General features: G+C 43.6%; 1 protein-coding gene across 8 annotated transcripts in view; it reads left to right on the top strand.

Annotated features, from left to right (window-relative positions):
* ZMYND11 (zinc finger MYND-type containing 11) overlaps positions 1 to 16579 on the top strand; it is a 124591-nt gene extending 108012 nt beyond the window's left edge. For 3 of the 8 annotated variants that reach the window (XM_056857285.1, XM_056857281.1, XM_056857279.1), the window contains 9 exons: positions 38 to 125; positions 2605 to 2660; positions 3546 to 3623; positions 5308 to 5426; positions 7898 to 8105; positions 12377 to 12445; positions 14575 to 14847; positions 15602 to 15787; positions 16391 to 16579. In XM_056857285.1, coding sequence (XP_056713263.1) covers positions 38 to 125; positions 2605 to 2660; positions 3546 to 3623; positions 5308 to 5426; positions 7898 to 8105; positions 12377 to 12445; positions 14575 to 14847; positions 15602 to 15787; positions 16391 to 16513 — 1200 coding nt within the window. In that variant the 3' untranslated portion in view covers positions 16514 to 16579. Of the gene's footprint in view, positions 1 to 37; positions 126 to 2604; positions 2661 to 3545; positions 3624 to 5307; positions 5427 to 7897; positions 8106 to 12376; positions 12491 to 14574; positions 14848 to 15601; positions 15788 to 16390 lie in introns of all 8 variants that reach the window. The other 5 variants (XM_056857284.1, XM_056857280.1, XM_056857278.1 and 2 more) reach the window with 2 other exon arrangements.
* Positions 16580 to 16872: the final 293 nt, after the last annotated feature.

Raw genomic sequence — 16872 nt, 5'->3', positions numbered from 1 at the left:
TAATTATATATATGTGTGTGTTTTAAACTCTGTTTAGAAAGTAAATGAAGGAAAGTACAGGAGTTATGAGGAGTTCAAAGCAGATGCCCAGCTTCTTCTACACAACACAATTATTTTTTATGGAGGTGAGTATGGTTGCGTTGGAGAACGTCTACCGAATGTTCTTGAAGAGTTGTTTTAGAAAGTCTTTTGAAGGGCTTTAACGTGTTCTGGAAAGTCCTTTCAGGATACCTGGTTTACAAACTGGAGTATGCTGAAATCCTATGCAGTTTCAGTATTGATTCAGCCAGTGTTTAGGTACTGTTTTAATAGTGTTCATTGAGTTGCTTCTAGACCAGGGAATCTGCAGGTCCCTGAATTCTAGAAGCAACTGTATGAGCTTTGGGGTGCTAGACAATCCCTGAATTAGTCAGCTCACAAGAATTTGGCTCAGGAAGCCTCCTGGACAGCACAAAGTTTGGGTTCTTACAAAAAGACTAAGCTTGTGGAAACATCCTGGCCTGATGGACTTAGGCCATTGATGCACGGCTGTTTCCTCGCGGTCACCCCGCCAACTACTTTGGGGCTTTGCTTTGATTATGGTTGCGTTTTCCGACCGTCAGAGGTCGCCTCGCTCTCCCCTTGTGTTTCCCCCACGTTTTCTGGATTTGTGTTTATCCAGCATCCAGAAAACATGTGGGGGGAGTGAGGCAACCTCTGATGGTCGGAAAATGCAAGCATAATCAAAGCAAAAGCCCCGAAGTGGTTGGCGGGGTGACTGTGAGGAAACAGCCATGCACAAATGTCCTCTGAGTTTGGCTGGCCTTCCTCTATATGGCTTGGATCCAGACTAGATGTTCCTGCAGGAACAAGGATTTCTGCCCTCGCAGGGCTACTGTTTCTCCTCCCTCCTCCTACAGTAACCCAGAATGCCCCCCAAAATCTTGTTTGGGGACTGAGGGGACCCCCATCCAGCAACGGGATGTCAGGGCCGCTGCTATAGGAGGAAGGTGGGGAAACCACATTCCGTGGGTGGAAATCCTTGCGCTAGCTGAAGTATTAATCTAGATCCAGTCGTATATCCTGCGTGAGCCCTCATCCAAACCTATGTGCCTGTGAGTGCGGAGACAAGGCAGGGACGGTTTCCTGACTTCATGGCTTTGGAACTCTTCCAGGCATGTACCTGTAGAGCTATCATCACAACTTCATGCCTCTAGGGGTAGGAAACTATATTTCTCTGAATGTCTTTGAAAACATTGATTTTCCACAGAAGTGGCCTGCTTTCCAATCAAAGGCTGTCCAGCAATTTTCACTGTAAAAATGAGAAGTGCAGATTATCTAGCTTGGGTCTAGTTGTCACTCTGAACGTGCTTTACCCTTCAGCTCCACCTTGTCCCCGTTTTGTTGGCATTCCTCTCAATGTTAGTGTGCTTGCAGGTAAGGTAGATTACAGGTAGAGCTGCCGAAACAAGAGGTTGTAGAGAAGAACAAAGAGAAAAACCTGCTGGCTGGGCCAAACTGCCTGCAAGCTTCCGACAGAGCAGCCAGTTCAATTGGAACCACAGTTTATCACAGAGAGTCCAGGTGTATCTCAGGCAGACGTTTTCCAAGCTAGTAATTCTAAGTGGTGCTAGCAAGCTAAGATATACTTCAGGGGAAAAACCAGGCTGGGATCCTAAGGTGTCATTTCATTGTCACATGTATCTTTGCTCAAGCGAAAACCCTTGTTTGCATTCATGAAAACCCTCAGCAGAATTTGTATCTTGTTGCAAACTTCTGCTTGCACAACCAGTAGCAAGTCATTACAGTAATCACTGCATGCATTCCTTAATACCTCTTGGACATCACCACTTGTGCTTGCACTGTGCCTACCGCTTGTACATTGTGGACGGAACTACATTTGCACCTTCCTATGTTTCAGACATACTGCATAGGATCGAGGCCCAAGGATCGGGGGGGGGGGGGCGTTATGACACACGGAGGGGAACTCAGCGCCCCTTCTTCACCACAGGGGTCTACCAGTTTCACACTATATGCTAACTGTTTTCTGTGGCTGTGCCATTTTTTTATACTGGTAAATGCACCAAGCATCAAGGGTCTAAACCAGGGGTGTCAAACATAAGGCCCAAGGGCTGGATCCGGCCCCTTGAGATCCAGCCCATGAGCCAGTTGACACAGCCATCCCCCTCCACTCTCGATCTGGGCTGGCAAGGCATGGCCCGGTCTGACCAAGTGATATTTATGTCATATCCAGGCCTCATAACAATTGAGTTCAACACCTCTGGTCTAAACACCCCATAGCATGCACCACGGAGCCCTCATCAGCCACAGGTTTCTGCTGTGGGGTACATGATGCATTTGAGAGCATGTCCTTCAGCGGCAAATAGCTGTGACAAATTCCCCCATGAACCACTCTTGGTGGCTGTAAGCAAACAGCTGTGGCGAATGCCCCATGAATCACTCTGAGTGACTCTAAGGCACAGTCCTGCTGTGAATCCATTTATTTATTTGTTTGTTTATTAGTCCCTGGAGCTAAAAAGAGACTGCTTGTTTACTGTTGCATGAAATTTGTACAAGCACTTACTGAGTTGTGATTTATTTATTTATACGTTTTTTGATTCACAGCGGACAGTGAGCAAGCCGATATAGCCAGGATGCTTTACAAAGATACCTGCCACGAGGTGAGTGATAATTCAGCAAGTCCGTGGCTTGGCAGTGCCATTTTGGCTTAAAGATAATCGCATGTTCGTTTATATCAAAACTGGCCGTTTTTTTCGTCCTGCAAGACGCCCTGGGATCGAAAGAATCCAGTGCAGCCCGTAATACAACATCGATCGTCCCAAGAGAAGTGCTGTTGCATGTTCAGTGAATATTGACCCTTTCAAGCTGTAATAATACCTGTCGTGTTTGTTTCTTTTATTTGCATCTTTCTGAACTATTGTGGAATCCACTTTATTCGTTTTAGAAATCATGCAAATAAAACAAAAAAAACTGAAGTTCATTTTCAGTTGCTTATAAAATTATCGTTCGACATGTGCAAAATGGCTGATTGGTTAATGGAATGGTGACGTTAGAGGTGGCTTCTAATTTTCCAGGTAGTGCATGCATACTCGTCTAGGCCGGATTTGTTTTCTTCTCGTTTGATTGATTGATCCAAACCTTGAGGCCATGTTCTGGTTGAAATGAAAAACTGAGACCCCTCAATAGTGCTAATGACAGCTATCATACTTGCTCTGCCTCTGTAACCCAATTAGTTCTGTGCTTTTGGAAATCCTTTTCAGTGCGACAATTATTCTCATATATATGTCATGGCTTTTAAAGGAGTTTTGTTTGTTTATTTGTTATGGCCAGTGGCCAGCATATAAAAGAGTTTTAGCGTCACTTTTAGAAAGAATATATTATTTCTGAAGCCGGTTTTTTCTTCTTGTTGATGCTCCCAATATGGTTCTGCAAAACACAGAGGCCAGCATGAAAACCTCATTCTGCAATTTCTTATTTTCAAGTTGTAGCATAATGCTTTTCAGTATCATGAGTAGTATATTATTGACAGCGTACTTTTTTTTCAGCTGGATGAGCTTCAGCTTTGCAAGAATTGTTTCTATTTATCAAATGCGCGTCCCGACAATTGGTTCTGCTACCCTTGTGTAAGTTTATTTCTCCGTCTTGCTTCTTCACACAGTGTACGATCAAGTTCTGGAATGCACTGCTACCCTATGCTAGTAGTTCTTTTAAAAAGTATTAGACATGGAGGAGAAGTCTGTCAATGGCTCATAGACATAAAAGCCAAACGGAGCCTCTATGTACAGGGACAGTATACCTTTGAATAATGGATGCTTGGAACAAATATGAGTAGGCATTGAGAGATACCAGTTTGAAGCCCATTTCATAGCCAGTCTGACAGATGCTCTGTCACTGAGATGTGGTCCTTTCCCTGGAGTTGGATGCTTCCCTATTCATGCCCCTTCCCTTCCCATCATTCATGTCAGCTATACATTGTGAGCTGTTTCCTCTTAGCCAATGAATTAAGCATTGCAGCGTCCTTCCCCACTCCCTCGCCCTTCCTGTCATTCACATCTGTTTTACATTGTGAGCCTGCAGGCACGGAATTGTCTTTCTTTCTAAAACATATCGCGTGGCGTCTAGTAATTTAGGCGATTTGTAAATAAGGTGCTGACGATGCTGTTTAACTCGCTTGTGAATTGTGCTAACCTACAATCTGGGTCCTGTGATGAGCAAGAATAAATAAATGGAGGCAACCTGAGGATAATGCCTACGCTGGAAGCTCTGCAGGAAGACACCCTCAGGGCTTAACTAAATGTTACATGCGATCTGACTGGGTCGCAGCCATTACGGCTTGAGGAAACTGCATGGGAGGGGACACTGGAGCCCCTCATCCTCTCCCCCGCTCCATGCTTGCGGGCAGAAACTGGCCCCACAGCACTTGTGAATGATCGTCCTTGATGTTACATGTCCATAGCTTCAGTCGGGGGATTACCAAACCCAACTTGGGTCACACATAACCGTGGTTGGGGCCCTCCGTCGTTCCAGTGTTCTCAGTGGCCATGGAAAGCCCCCCTACCCCGGTGACATGATGCTCCCAGCCATGTGCCAAAGAAGGTGTTTTTTTAAATATTATTTTTTTACTTTATTTTTTACTTAAAATACAAACATGCTTAAAGCAATAACACTCTTGCAGTATTTTCTTTTATTTAAAAGTATTTTTAAAATTATTTTATTCATTTTTGAAGGGGGGTACAAAAAAAAGAAGAAAAATAAAAAAGGAGGGGGGGACCAAAGAAGGTTGTTGTCGAGCTTTTTTGTTTTAACATCTTCTTCCAATTTATTCTCTTTAAGCATTTAGAATAGTTTTCATGCACTATAAAAATCTAATGACAGTGCAGCCTCACTAATGATGTGCAATATAATAACTCAAAATCATTGATAGTTTGGAATGCAGTTTTAATAAGATCCTTTTTGGAGGGGGAGGCGCTTGGTGAGATTAAAAAAATCACTAAGAAATTGTTCTTACTCTTGAAATCCTTCTGTTTTAACACGATGTATTAATTTTGAAAATACCATGCAGCCACGATAATAGAAGTCAGTCCATTCTTCCCCCAAAATTTACCCTGCAGTGTAGAAACAGTGTAAGAACTTCCCTACACTGGAAGTTATTAAAAGAATAAGAGGAAAAGAAACAAAGGTTTGTTTTTTTTAAGTGTGGGCTAGAACCATCATTAAGTTTCATTTCCATTACGTGATCGGAATGCAATACTTTATGCCCCATCAAAAATAATGATTATAAATGTAACTTGTTCCTTTAATTTCCAGATACCCAATCACGAGCTAGTTTGGGCTAAAATGAAAGGGTTTGGATTCTGGCCTGCCAAAGTCATGCAAAAAGAGGACAATCAGGTCGACGTTCGTTTTTTCGGCCACCACCACCAGAGGTATTTTTCACACTGGCGGCTTCTGACAGCATTCACCTCTTCCCGCAGCCGGACTGAAATGATCACAGACTTTGTTGAAAGCTTTTTTCTTTCGCGCTTATATGGTTGGAGAAGGGGAGGGGGAGAGAAATCTGACACTGGCAAGCGATTCATGAGAGATTCGGCTTTATTGATTGCCCAAAAGATTCTCCCAATCTCTTTTTTAAAAAATCGTAAGTTAAAGTGTGCACGAACCCTTTCTTCAAACAGCCATCTGAATAAAAGAATGGCCATTATTGCTGTGGAGCACAGTAGGCACAAATTCAGGTGACTTGAGAGAGGTCAGAACTGCAGGAAAAAATGATATCCTTACCTAAGGAGTTCTGCAACAAACACCCCTATTGTTGCCAGAGGCCGTGAAATAGATGAGGGTTGCGCAGAAGAATTGCTTAGAATCGCTTTGCCTTTCTTTATGTACCCTGCCTTTTTCACACGGGAGGTTTGGAACAGCTGTCAGATCATCTTTCTTCCTTTTCCCTTTTTTTAAAAAAGGAGCTTTGCATGAAAAAAAATGCATAGGATGTCAGAAATACTCACGTAGATGCAAATGTTCTGGGCAAAGGACCGGATTTCTGCTCATGGCAAATTTACACAAATCAATATAAAAATGGGTGAATTGGGGATATTTATGAGTTTTTGGTTCATCTGAAATGGGACATTGGAGGAGAGTTTTACGGGTGCCACAAACCTCCAAAAAGACAAATAAGCCGGTTCTAGATAAAAAAAATCAAGCCTGAACTCTGCCTAAAAGCTAAAATGATCAAACTGAGGCTATCATACTTTGGTCACATTATGAGAAGACAAGACTCCCTGGATAAGACAGTAACGCTAGGAAAAGGAGAAGGCATGAGGCAAAGAGGAAGACCCACCGTGAGGTGGATTGACTCAATAAAGGAAGCCACGGCCCTCAGTTTGCAAGACCTGAGCAAGGCTGTCAACGGTAGGACGGTTTGGAGGTCACGAATTCATAGGGTCGCCATAAGTCAGAACCAACTTGATGGCACATAACACACACACGGTTTGGTTTTCTTTCCTAGTGTTGTGGCAATTATGCAGGTGCCTTTGAGTTGCAAGGGGACCTTTCCAGAAAGTCAGACCTGCTAGTCTGGGACTAGCAGGAGCGCTCCAAGGACTCAGGCTGAGGTCTTCCCAGGCCTGTTACCTGGAATCCTTTTAACTGGAGAGGTGAGGGATTTGACCAGGGCCTCCTGCAGGCAAAGCGTGTGGTTCTTCCGCTGAGATACGGGCCCTTCTTACATAGAGAAAAGAGTCGATGGAGGCTATACTTTTACAACTTGATGGTCCTTTCCTTCTGAAGAGCCTTTATGTTCACCCGTTTAAATGCTGCATCCCTCTGCAATATTAAACGGAAGATATAGAAATCTACCATATTCTGACAAACTTTGCCCATGCAATTCAAAGAAAATTGACACATTATCTCATAAGATGATGGAATGCCCTCTCTTTAAACACCACTGAGATAAATAGATTACCCCCATATTGGCGAGAATTCCTGCCCCCATAACAAGAGACAAAATAGCCCCCTTTTTGCTGATGGATAGAGATCCAAATATAACGTTAGCCGTGGCCAAATATCTCTCCAACATATTTTCCTCTAAGAAATAACTGCTCGGGACCTATGGGTTCTAGGAGCAAAGAAGGAAAGGAAAGGAGGCTATAATTTTTTTTTTAATTAGGGCTTAGAAGCTGCTGTCCCACATAGCCACTTCCCTGTGCTGCAGTCTCACTGGATCTGTGATGCAAAGGCAGCACGAGCCGATCTGACCTCATTTACGTATTAAGGGTGCTTGAAATGACATGCAGGGTGCTCCTTTTGCAAACAGTGTCCTAGATCATTTCAGTGTCTGTGTGCATGATATGTAATGCTCCATTGACTGATTAGCTCATGTGCTCTTGGAATGCTGTTTCTGTGAGGACCTTAGAGCACGATATAACTCTCCTCTTTTAATGCATAAATTCAGTGCCTCTGTGTCTGTTATAATACCTTTTTTATTAAGTGATAGGGATCCCAAGGCTACATTGGCAGTGGCAAAATTTCTCAGTCCTTATATCCCCCAAACATTAGATTCGAAACTATGCTGCTCAAGATCAATGGTTCAAGGAGCTTCTAAGGGGTAAAGGAAAGGATATGTAATGGGTTTAAGTTACAGGCAGAAAGTTCCGTCTGGATATTGTGGGGGCGGGGATTTACAATGTTAGTCGTTCAACAGTGGAATTCGCTGGTGAGCTCCCTCTCACCGGCAGTCTTCAAGCAGCTGCTGGACAAACACTTGTCAGGGTTTCTCTAGGCTGATCCTGCATTGAGCAGGGGGTTGGACTAGATGGCCTGCATGGCCCCTTCCAACTCTGTGATTCTATGTAATCACTCACTTGAGCCTTCTTAGGTATGTCTTTTAATTTTCACTCTGCAGGGCCTGGATCCCTTCAGAAAACATCCAGGACATCACGGTGAACATACATCGGCTGCACGTGAAACGCAGCATGGGCTGGAAGAAAGCATGCGATGAGCTGGAACTGCATCAGCGCTTCCTTCGGGATGGCAGATTCTGGAAATCAAAGAATGAGGACAAAGGAGAGGAGGAAGCAGAGTCTAGCATTTCTTCCACCAGCAACGAACAGGTGTGTAGACCTGGTACCGAGGGACTTGCACAAAGCTAGGTGGTTTCTTTTATCTCATTCCTTATGTTTCGGGCTCTGTGTACCTTTTGTACCTCAAAATCAACAATTGCCTCATCGGATTCTGTTGCAAGGAAACCTTCCGATTTTTAATTGGAATAACCTTTGGTAATATCTGAAGTGTGCTAATTTGGCTAAACATAGTCTGTTTCTAAGGTTTTAAAATGCAAAGAAAGCCAACAGTTTGGCCAAGGACTTTGGGGATGAAAAAGGGGAGGTGTAGGCTGATTGAGGCCTAAGCCTGCAGATCAGAGATCCACCAGTTCTGTTCCACCTCGTTGCTGCCTGTGTCTTCTGAGTTTTCACCAAGCATGCTGCCACTGATTTCAGGCTTTTCTTCAGAGTCATGAGAGCTAGGAACTAGTCTTTCCTTAAAAACAGATTGCCTGATTCTGTGCCCTATTCTGCGCTTGCATGTCAACCCTGAGATGACGTGGGATAGATGCAGTGCTGCTCACAATGTGTAAAATGTGGATGTATATATTAGTACTGGTGCCATTCTCCTTTGTTTTGTTGTTACAGGCCAGTTGATCCAGATAAGTAATACTTCTTTTTTCCATGCAATTGTTTGTGAGAGGCACATGCTCCCCTGGAGGAATCTGAATATGAACTTGCTCTTCCTATGGAGACAGCCACAGTCATTTCAATTCTTGGGACTGCTTTTTGAAACTGCTGCAGCTATAGAAATGAAGTATACAATACGAGAAGGGGAGTGGTGCCTGGAACACACATATACATAAAAGACCACTGATACACTGAATATGATGATAATTCACAGTGGGTAGCCATGTTAGTCTGTCTGCAGTAGTAGAAAAGGGCAAGAGTCCAGTAGCACCTTAAAGACTAACAAAAATATTTTCTGGTAGGGTATGAGCTTTCGTGAGCCACAGCTCACTTCTTCAGATACAGCTAGAATGTGAATCCATCTGTCTTTAAGTAGAGGAGAGTGGATTCAGACAAGCATTAGTATGTAAATGTTAACAGTATGTAAATGTGAATAGCAGGCGTGATGGGATTAGGTGTGGTATGCAGTGGTACACACACCCATCTCTCCCCTGGACATCACAGACTCTTCTGCATACCACACCTAATCCCATCACGCCTGCTATTCACATTTACATACTGTTAACATTTACATACTAATGCTTGTCTGAATCCACTCTCCTCTACTTAAAGACAGATGGATTCACATTCTAGCTGTATCTGAAGAAGTGAGCTGTGGCTCACGAAAGCTCATACCCTACCAGAAAATATTTTTGTTAGTCTTTAAGGTGCTACTGGACTCTTGCCCTTTTCTACTACTGAATATGATGGTTAATATAATTTCAAAAACGGGATTTCCAACAAATAATTCAAGTTATGCAACAAAACAATCTAGACAAGTTGCAGCAAAACAATCTGTGCACATTTACAAGGTTTTGTGAATCTTATCCTTGTTTCGCTAATTGCATTACCTTCATCAGAAGTCTGTTGCTGCTGTACAGGATGAAGCTAATGCAATTAGCAAAAAAAGGATAAGATTCACGAAACCTTGTAAACGTGCATAGATTGTTTTGTTGCATAACTTGAATTATTTTTTGGAAATCATGTTTGTGAAATTATATAAACCATCATGTTCAGTCACAGTGGGTAGCCGTGTTAGTCTGTTTGCAGTAGTCAAAAAGGGCAAGAGTCCAGTAGCACCTTAAAGACTAACAAAAATATTTTCTGGTAGGGTATGAGCTTTCGTGAGCCACAGCTCACTTCTTCAGATACAGCTAGAATGTGAATCCATCGGTCTTTAAGTAGAGGAACAGTATGTAAATGTGAATAGCAGGCTTGATGGGATTAGGTGTGATATGCAGAAGAGTCTGTGATGTCCAGGGGAGAGATGGGTGTGGAGAAATCAGCATTGGGTGTGGGATGGGTTGCATTCATGGCCCATTACCAATGCTGATTTCTCCACACCCATCTCTCCCCTGGACATCACAGACTCTTCTGCATATCACACCTAATCCCATCAAGCCTGCTATTCACATTTACATACTGTTCCTCTACTTAAAGACCGATGGATTCACATTCTAGCTGTATCTGAAGAAGTGAGCTGTGGCTCACGAAAGCTCATACCCTACCAGAAAATATTTTTGTTAGTCTTTAAGATGCTACTGGACTCTTGCCCTTTTTGACATCATGTTCAGTGTATCAGTGGTATTTTCTGCAGCTATAGAAATAGCAGCACTTGTTTCTTTGTAAGTAGAAAATTCATACTCGATTTCTCCGCGGCTTCATGTACACCATCAAAAGTACACCAAACTTGTGGAACAAACGGCGGCGTCTTCTTTGGTGAACTAGCCTAGATACATAAGACAAAGGTGATTGGAATCTTTCAAAAACATCCAGTTGTGTGTTATGTACCATTAGCAAGGTCACAGGTATGCCACAGCTTTGTTGTCTTAGATTGTGATTTTGATTGAGTCATCTCAAATATGTCACATTGTGGGTTCCAGCCTTTTATTAGAAATTCTGGGGATACAGCTATGTCTGCTGATTTAACCACAGTTAAGTTTAAGTGTGCATGAACGCCATCGGTGCCATGTTCTCCTACATCTCACGTATGGTATGATGGAGAGACCCAGTTACAAACTGACCCCAGCTGCCAATAACATAGGAATGCAGGCATGTGGGTTATAAGAACATAAGAAAAGTCATGCTGAATCAGACTAAAGCCCATCAAGTCCAGCAGTCTGTTCACACAGTGGCCAACCAGGTGCCTCTAGGAAGTCCACAAACAAGACGACTGCAGCAGCACCATCCTGCCTGTGTTCCATAGCACCTAATGTAATAGTCATGCTCCTCTGATCCTGGAGAGAATGCGTATGCATCATGACTAGTATCCATTTTGACTAGTAGCCCTGAATAGCCCTCTCCTCCATGAACATGTCCACTCCCCTCTTAAAGCCTTCCAAATTGCCAGCCATCACCACATCCTGGGGCAAGGAGTTCCACAATTTTAACTATGCGTTGTGTGAAGAAATACTTCCTTTTATCTGTTTCGAATCTCTCACCCTCCTGCTTTAGCAGATGACCCCGCATTCTAGTATTATGAGAGGGGGAGAAAAGCTTTTCTCCCTGTCCATACCATGCATAATTTTATAGGCCTCTATCATATTTCCCCTTAACCACCTTCTTTCTAAGATAAACAGCCCTAAACAGTGTTTCAACCGCTCTTCATAGGGCAGTTGCTCTAGTCTCCTGATAATTTTGGTTGCTGTTTTCCGGCATATCTAAGCCTTTTGATTTTAAGCTTGGATTGAACTCTGGTTTAGAATCCTGATTAGTGGGGTGGAAGGAAGGAATGAACTCTAGTTAAACCACACATCTGCCTTCATAGGTGATGGGTAGTCAAAGCTAATTTCTAACAATCCATCATTTTCTACCCAAATTGAAAGGAATGAGTCCAGCACCAGTCCAGGTTTGTGTACATTTTAACTTAACCATGGTTAAGTTTGCTGTCTAAATGCAGCCACAGGTTTGTTCCTAAGGTTTTGGTTAGTATTTTAAAGCTAAACAATTTACAATTAAAAAGAAACACACAAAACAGTTTTCTGTGTCAAAAATTCCCTTATTCTAATTACTCAGTTTGTTGTCTGATTCCTGTTGGAGTCAGATAAATATGGGTTCTATTTGTTTGTTTTTTCACAGTACTTTGGAGGGACGAATGTTGTTGATTTGTAACACGTTAGTAATAGCTATTCTGCTGTTTTCTAAATCTCTGCTTGGTGCATTCTAGTTTATATAACCATACTACTTTTCTTTCTTTTGCTGTCTTGGAAGAAGGGCAAGATCCCACAGAGAAGGGCTTTCTCATGTGCTCTAAAAACGTCTCGATATCAAATATTTTAATGGGTGACGCAGTGGTTTGGACGAAGCACTAAGCATGGCTTAGCGCCATGTGAATGATGAACCTTTAAGGAATCTGGCTTATTCATCCCATCCCCCATCCCACTAGTGTTTGGCATTTGCATCCAAACTGTTAAACTGGAATTTATGCTGGTGCAAAAAAGACTGGCTTGATTTTCATGTTTTAGCACATAGAGAAATTATTGGTGTTAATGAACATGTCTTTTTCTAGAGTGTAATTTGCAGGTCAACCCCCCCCCCCCAAAAAAAAGAGTAGTAAGCTATCAGCTATTCTGATTTTCATTTGAACTAATACTATATTGGCTGTTTCACAGCTGAAGGTTACTCAGGAACCAAGAGCAAAGAAAGGAAGACGTAATCAAAGCGTGGAACCCAAAAAGGAAGTAAGGAACAGCATGACTTTTGGTACACATGTGCCTTTAAATGAAGTAGAGCGGAATTGCAAGAGGCAACATCCTTCTAAGCTTTAATTAATTCGTCTTTTGTCCTGTATTCATTAAATGTGTGAACGTCAGAAAGGATGGGTTTCTTTTAAGAGTGCACTTGGCTCTGCTTCTGTTCAGAATTGATCAGTTTTACATTACCGGTTGAGTATCCCTTATCCGGACTGCCTAGGACCAGAAGCGGTCCATATTTCGGATCTTTCCCTATTTTTGCATTTTTGCATATACATAATGAGATATCTTGGCGATGGGACCCAAGTCTAAACACGAAATTCATTTATATTTTATATATGTTTTATATATACTTTATACACATAGCCTGAATGTAATTTTAAACATTATTTTTAATAATTCTGTGTACACTGAGCCATCAGTGGCACTGCTGAGTGCCTGTGAGTAATGCCTGCATGCTGGCTCAAAAGACACAGTTTTCGGATCAGTCGGATACCAGATGTCCGGATAAGGGATACTCAACCTGTATTACTGTAACAAGCATATATGTTCGCCCATATATATACAAAACATGTTGACATTTCATTAGAGATTGATGGCAAAATAGAATCGTAATCTTCATCAGTTTATTTACAACATTTCTCTTGTTAGGTGACCAAAAAGCACAAAATGGCATGATTCTGTGGCCTGACGTAGATGTAATTTTGTCATTCTTTTAACAGTGGTTAAGATATGGGGAGCAGGCCAGGGTAGGCTCAGATCCCCCTACCCTTCATCTCTGACATGAATTCTGCCCCCTTCCTTTGTCTTAATCAGGGTTTAATGTTGTCAGACTAGTAACGATGAAGTCTAACCAGAGATTCCCATCTTGAACCGCAGTTTGAAACGAGCGCGTGCATCAGATTTGCAGCACAGTGCAGGAAGGAGAGGAAGGAAATGTGTGGATCTACTGCCCCCATTTTCTAACCACAGTTAAGAGATGGCCAATGTTATGCTTGTGCCAAGCTGGGTTTGTACGTATATTACATGGGAAAGAAATATTTCAGTTAAGTAGTGTATTTGTGTAGATTTGTTGATTATCTGCTCAGCTCGTAAACATTTCCTGTGCAACCAAAATCAGAGAGATCTAGTTTTCTTTCCACGCGATTACAGTGCTTATTATCATATACTACCATGGCAATAGTATTGGGAGGGTATCTGTGTTGGTCCGCAGTCGAAGTGCTAGATTTGCATTCCAGTAGCACCTTAGAGACCAACAAGATTTTGGGGATATAAGCTTTCGAGAGTCAAAGCTCCTTTCATCAGATTCCACGGCAAGTTAATTTGTTTCTACATTGGGGGGGGTGTGCCATCAGCATGGTGCAGTGATTAGGAGCAGTGGACTCTAATCTGGAGAACCGGGTTTGATTCCCCATTCCTCCACATGAGTGGCGGACGCTAATCTGGTGAACTGGGTTGGTTTCCCCACTCCTCCACATGAAGCCAGCTGGGTAAACTTGGGCTACTCACAGTTCTCTTAGAGCTCTCTCTGCTCCACCTGCCTCATAAGGTGTCTGTTGTGGGGAGAGGAAGGGAAGGAGACTGTAAGCTGGTTTGATTCTCCTTTAAAGGTAGTGCAAGTCAGCATATAAAAACCAACTGTTCTTCTTTATCAAGTCACAGCTGACTTATGGCAACCCCATAGAGTTTTCAAGGCAAGAGATGTTCAGAGGTTGCCTACCATTGCCTGCCTCTGAAAGAGTTCTGAGAGAGCTGTGACTGGCCCAAGGTGACCCAGCAGGCTTCATGTGGAGGAGTGGGAAATCGAGCCCAGTTCTCCAGATTGGACTCCCCCGCTTTTAACCACTATACCACGCTGGCTCTCAACATTAGATACGATTTCTTAAATTCTTAACCTGGTAGTCTGACAGCACAGGCATGATCATCTGTGTTTATGCTGCTGCATTTTTGTAAATGCTAAGGTGGTCGTATTAGCCCTTTATCTTCAGAGGACATTGCAAGGGTGTCTTGATCCCTTATTTATAAGTTTCTTCAATACATTCCAGTTCTCCCCACCTTTCGCCCAAGGTCGTCTTGGCTGACCCTAAAGATGAATAATTCTCACGGTTTCTCCCTAGGAGCCAGAGCCTGAAACTGAGGCTGTGAGTTCAAGCCAGGAGATCCCTACGATGCCTCAGCCCGTCGAAAAGGTTTCAGTCTCGACCCAGACCAAGAAGTTAAGTGCCTCGTCTCCAAAAATGCTGCATCGGAGCACCCAGACCAATAACGACGGAGTATGCCAGAACATGTGCCACGACAAATACACCAAAATCTTCAGCGACTTCAAAGAAAGGATCAAGGCTGATCACAAGAGGGAGACCGAGAGGGTTGTGCGGGAAGCTCTCGAGAAGGTATCGATCTGACCTGTAACTGCAGCCCCCAGGGTTTGGCAAGGAGGGCACCAGTTCTGATTGTACACCATCCTTACACTGTTGTCACGTGCACACAACGTAACAAAGAGTATCTTTCAGTCAGAAAAGAGTTCAGCATTTTTGGTTAAGGTTGTGTCTGAACCTGCTGCGGGGTCAGGGGATGTTGCAGGATGAAGCGCTGCATGACAGAATGTGCCTAACCCCACTCTTGAGGCACATCAGATGCTGAAACCACAGTTGTCAGGCGATTTTGAGGACTGTGCCTGGGTAGGGCAGGGTTTGGGGGAGGATATCGTGTCACTGATGCTCTAAGCTGCCTCCTGTAGTCTCTATGATCTTTACCATCGAGACTTGGGGAAATTCCTAGAGCGTCACTATGCGGAGACCATTTTTTCCTCCTGCTGCTCAATTCCTCAGAAGTAGGCAATTGGGCCCGGGGGAGGGTAACCCCCTTCCCCAGGCGGGTAAGTGGGAGCCACACATGCGTGACACATCACACAGGCTATGTTGCGCACCTGATGTGCACATTTGCATTAGTTCAGACTTCGCTTAGGGGAGTTTTTGTTGGAGGCAACTTTGCACCAGTGTCCCTGCGAATGCCTGCTAGCCCAGGGTGAATGTTAATGGTGCATCCATACACACGAAGTAGGGCATGGCGTGTATTACAGGGAATTGGGACGTTTTTTGCTTGGTTTTATCACTCAGACAACGTTTTGTGTTTTTTTAAATTTAGCTGCGCACAGACATGGAAGAGGAAAAAAGGCAGGCAGTGAACAAAGCTGTCGCGAACATGCAGACTGAATGCGACCGAAAGACAAAGCAAGTCAAGGAGAAATGTAAAGAGGAATTTCTAGAGGAAATTAAGAAGCTGGCTAGCCAGCACAAGCAGTTGATTTCCCAGACCAAGAAGAAGCAGTGGGTAAGCGTGGCCTATCTAGCAATTACTTGCGGTGGCTTCACAGGGACTGTTGTGGTCTGGGTCTTCTCCTAAGTGTGGTGTAGTGGTTAAGAGCAGTGGTTTGGAGTGGTGGACTCTGATCTGGAGAACTGGGTTTGAATCCCCACTCCTCCACGTGAGCGGCGGAGGCTAATCTGGTGAACTGGATTTTGTTTCCCCACTCCTCCACGTGAAACCAGCTGGGTAACCTTGGGCTAGTCACAGCCCTCTCAGCCCCATCTACCTCACAGGGTGTCTGTTGTGGGGAGGGGAAGGGAAGGTGATTGTAAACAGGTTTGATTCTGCCTTAAGTGGTAGAGAAGGTCGGCATATAAAAACCAACTCTTCTTCTTCTTCTAGTCACCAAGTGAAATGTGTGTGGCAGCCTGCCCTATACATGTTAGATGTACGTTAACAAGCGAGATTGTTCCACACTTGCAAATTTGTTCAAAGGGGTGGGGGGGAGAGGCGACTCCCACCAGAGAGGTCCAGAGGAGAGAACGGGGCCAGCAGGAAGCAGATTGAAGACAAGCAAGGGAGAGTGTTTGTGTCTTTGATTGTGACGCCCTCTTGTTTTCTTCCCAGTGCTACAACTGTGAGGAAGAGGCGATGTACCACTGCTGCTGGAATACTTCCTACTGTTCCATCAAGTGCCAGCAGGAACACTGGCACGCCGAGCACAAGCGCACCTGCCGCAGGAAAAGATGAACGCTTTTTCCTTCCCCCGTGAAGGAATCACCCCGGTTTATTGCTATTCTCTGACGCAGACAGTCTCTCTTTTTGTTTCCAAGGGGGCCAGAATTGTTTGGAATTCACTCCCTTCCCCCCTTTTTTTGCACCGGCTTTTAAAACACTTTTTTCGTAAAGAACTTTTTGCACAGTTTTAAAACTTCAGTCTCGCGTTTTAACACTCCTCTCGAATGGTTGTTAATTCCCCCCACCCCTACCCCCGCCGGTTCTTTTTACCTTTTTTTGTCTGTAAGGTGGTCTGAATATCAGCTGGAGCACATTACTTTCTGGCTGGGGTTGGGGTGTTAAATTTTAAACTTAGAAATTTGTTGCGTTTT

The sequence above is a fragment of the Euleptes europaea genome, chromosome 11 (assembly GCF_029931775.1).
Source record: "Euleptes europaea isolate rEulEur1 chromosome 11, rEulEur1.hap1, whole genome shotgun sequence".
Taxonomy (NCBI): domain Eukaryota; kingdom Metazoa; phylum Chordata; class Lepidosauria; order Squamata; family Sphaerodactylidae; genus Euleptes; species Euleptes europaea.
Note: the sequence above shows the minus strand (reverse complement) of the source record. Positions and strands in the feature narration are given on the sequence as shown.